Here is a 3,208-nt window from a genome sequence, read left to right on the forward strand (position 1 = left end):
CTCATTCATCAGCTCATCTGCTTGTTCATCTATTCATTCATCCACTTATCTGTTCACTCTTTCATTCACTCACCCATTTGTTCATTCACTTATCTGCTTGTTCATTCATTCATCTATTCATCTGTTCACTCATTCATTCACTTATCCATTCATCTGCTTGTTCATCCACTCATCTGCTTGTTCATTCATTCATCTGCTTGTTCATTCATCTACTCATCTGCTCTTTCATTCATTCACTCATCCTTTGGTCATCCACTCATCATTTCTTTCCTTCATTCACTCATCCCTTTGTTCATTCACTCATCTGCTTGTTTGTTCATGCACTCATCTGTTCATTCATTCATTCATTTGTTCATTCACTCATCTGTTTGTTCAGTCATCCATTCATCTGTTCATTCACTCATCTGCTAGTTCATTCATCTGTTCATCTATTCATTCATCCACTCTTCTGTTCATTCATTCACTCATCCATTTGTTCACCACTCACCTTTTCATTCATTCATTCACTCACCCATTTGTTCATCCACTCATCTGTTCATTCATTCACTCTTCCATTTGTTCACCCACTCATCTGCTTATTCATTCATTCATCCACTCATCTGTTCATTCACTCATCCATTTGTTCTTTCATTCATTCATTCACACAATCTCTGGGTGCCTAACCAGTGTGGGGTGAGATCATGCTGAGTCATAGGGGGTGGGGGTTACAGAAGGCTAGCTGGAGTTCCCACCTGCCTGCATCACTTGCTCTCTCTCCTGCCCACAGAGACACCATCTGGACCCTTCGTGTGCGCTTTCTGGAGGAAAGGGTGCTCCCGCACTGGACAGCCTTCACCATCTGGAACGCGGGCAAGCAGGGCCGGCGGCTCTACCGTAGCCTAGGGGCTGCCAGCCAGCAGAAGGTGGGCCCCTGTCCTCTGCAGTCCCCATCGACCCTTCCTTCTACCACCACCCTCTCCAAGTCGGGGGGATTGGAAAGTGGGAGTCATCTGTGGCCCTTACTCAGATCACCTCCTGCAGTGTCCCCAACTGACCAAGCATCCTTGGCATTGGCCATCGGTCACTGCAGACACACAGGAGGCACTGACTGTGTACTTGCTGCCTGGCCTGCCTGGTGGCTGTACCTATCCCTGGGTGCAGGGAGACTGTGGAGGGCTCAGCCTGACCCCTCCCCAGGGAGAGGTTGAACCCAGACCTTTGGCTGTGAGTATCCCCTTTTCCTAGGTTGTAGCATTTTGTGACGTTGATGAACGCAAGATCAAAAAGGGTTTCTACTGCTATGAGGATTCCCAGGTATGTGGGGGCTCCTCCCTCCCCTGGGGGGCAGGATTGGGGGACATTTAGGAGCTCTCAGCAGGGTGCCTTATAGGATGTGACCTGGCCTTACCACTTTGGGGGTCCCCACACACTCCCTGCCTCCTGAATGGGACACCTGCCCCAGCCTACCCTGGGGAACTGCCACCCAGAAGGCCCACCTTGGCCTTGCCCATCTTGGGCCCCCATGCCCAAAAGGTACAACCCCAGGCTCCTGGGCAGTCTCGGGGCAGCAGGGACCCCAAGAGACCTGTCCCCCTCCCCAGAAGGCTTTGGTGCCAGCTGCCCCCCAGAGATGCAGGTGGTTGTGGAGGGCAGGCAGGGCCTACACAGCAGGAGGGTGCCCTGGGTCATGACGGGCATCTGGTTTGCACATCATGGGCTGGGTGAGGATGGGAGTCAGGTGGCACAGTGGCCTGGAGGCAGGGGGCGTACCTGTTGCCCATCATATCAGAAAACTCTGATGGCACCTGGGGCAGGGACTTGTGTCTGCCGCCACCAGCCTCCCCCCTTCCTCCAGGGCCACGTTCCATTCAGGGGAGAAGCCCGTGCCCAAAGGCCTGAGGTGGTTGTAAGGGTAGTGGGGGTGGAGAGATAGATGGAAGCCAAGTCCTGATCCTGGGTTTTGAGTTCTAGGTCCCAGACCTGGGTCCTGAGTCCTGGGTCCTGGGTTCTAGATCCAGAGTTCTAGGTCCTAGTCCGGGGCTCTGGTTCTAGTCCTGGTTTCTGATCCCAGTCCTGAGTTCTGGGCCCTAGCCCATCTTCTCCCAAAGGCTTGTGACCATGGTGCGTGCCTCATGCATCAGCCGCGAGCTCCTGTCACCAGAGCTATCTATGGTTGTTAGCAGTGGACACTGGGCCCCAGGGTTGCCCATGGGTCACTGTCACCAGGAAGAAGGCCTGGGCAGCTGCTTCTCTCTATGACCAACATACATAGCTCAGAGCTGAGGTCCTGCATTTCCTGTAGGAAAGGCCCAAGCCCCAGGTTCCGATCCTGCACTTTCGCACCGCCCAGCCGCCCTTCATCATCTGCGTGAAACTGGTGAGTGTCGGGACTGTCTGGAGACAGGGACCCTCATCCTCAGCCGGGGATGCCTGCTGAGGACAGAGAAGCCACTGGGCTGGGGACCGACATTCATACCCTGATGCTGCCCCTCACGACCACGCCACTTTGGAAGTTACCGGACTGCCTTTTCCTGGTCTGTAGAGTGGGTGAGGACAGCCTGACCTCCAGATGTCTGGGTGCTGATATGCATGGGAGCCTCCCCATGGCCTACCTCACGGATGTGCCCTCAACCCGGCTATCCTGGGAGGGGCACTGGGCAGGCACTGCTCGTGCTGCTCAGAATGGCTCCTGCCCTGCCCTGCACACAGCCAGTCCGCTAAGTGTGTGGTAATGTGTTACGCAGGCACCAGCTGGCCAGTCAGAGCCAGCACAGAGCAGGAGAAAAGCATGACTTCTAGCTGTCAGGGTGATGCTACTGTAAATGCCCATGCGTAGGTTTCTGTGTGGACATTTGTTTTCATTCATCTTAGGTGTGTACCTGGGAGTGCAATGGCTGGGTTCCATGGTTACTCTGTGTTTCACCTCTTGAGGACCCACCAGGCTGTTTTCCAGAGCAGCTCCACCATCTTACAGGCCCTCCCCATCAAGGAGGGGTCCAATCTCAATCTCCTCACCAACACTTGTTCTTTTCTGGTTTTGTTTTTTTATGTAACCGTCCTAATGGGTATGAACCAAAGCCCATGGCCATCGAGTCAATTTTGACTCACAGCACCCCTAAAGGACAGATTAGAACTGCCCCACAGGGTTTCCGAGGCTGTAAACCTTTATGGAGGCAGACTGCCTCATCTCTCTCTCATTCATGGAGCAGCTGGTGGGTTTGAACCACCA

At 53.7% G+C, this 3,208-nt stretch overlaps 1 protein-coding gene across 1 annotated transcript; it reads left to right on the top strand.

Annotated features, from left to right (window-relative positions):
• Nucleotides 1–766: 766 nt before the first annotated feature.
• On the top strand, nt 767–2,356 carry LOC103213570 (UDP-GlcNAc:betaGal beta-1,3-N-acetylglucosaminyltransferase-like protein 1; the record flags this gene model as incomplete). The annotated part of the gene is made up of 3 exons (XM_007959314.1): nt 767–902; nt 1,225–1,293; nt 2,282–2,356. Coding segments are annotated over 3 exons (280 nt in total), but the record flags the coding sequence as incomplete, so codon positions are not given.
• Between the last annotated feature and the right edge of the window lie 852 nt (nt 2,357–3,208).

The sequence above is a fragment of the Orycteropus afer genome, unplaced genomic scaffold (assembly GCF_000298275.1).
Source record: "Orycteropus afer afer isolate SDZICR_OR568_19922 unplaced genomic scaffold, OryAfe1.0 scaffold08684, whole genome shotgun sequence".
Taxonomy (NCBI): domain Eukaryota; kingdom Metazoa; phylum Chordata; class Mammalia; order Tubulidentata; family Orycteropodidae; genus Orycteropus; species Orycteropus afer.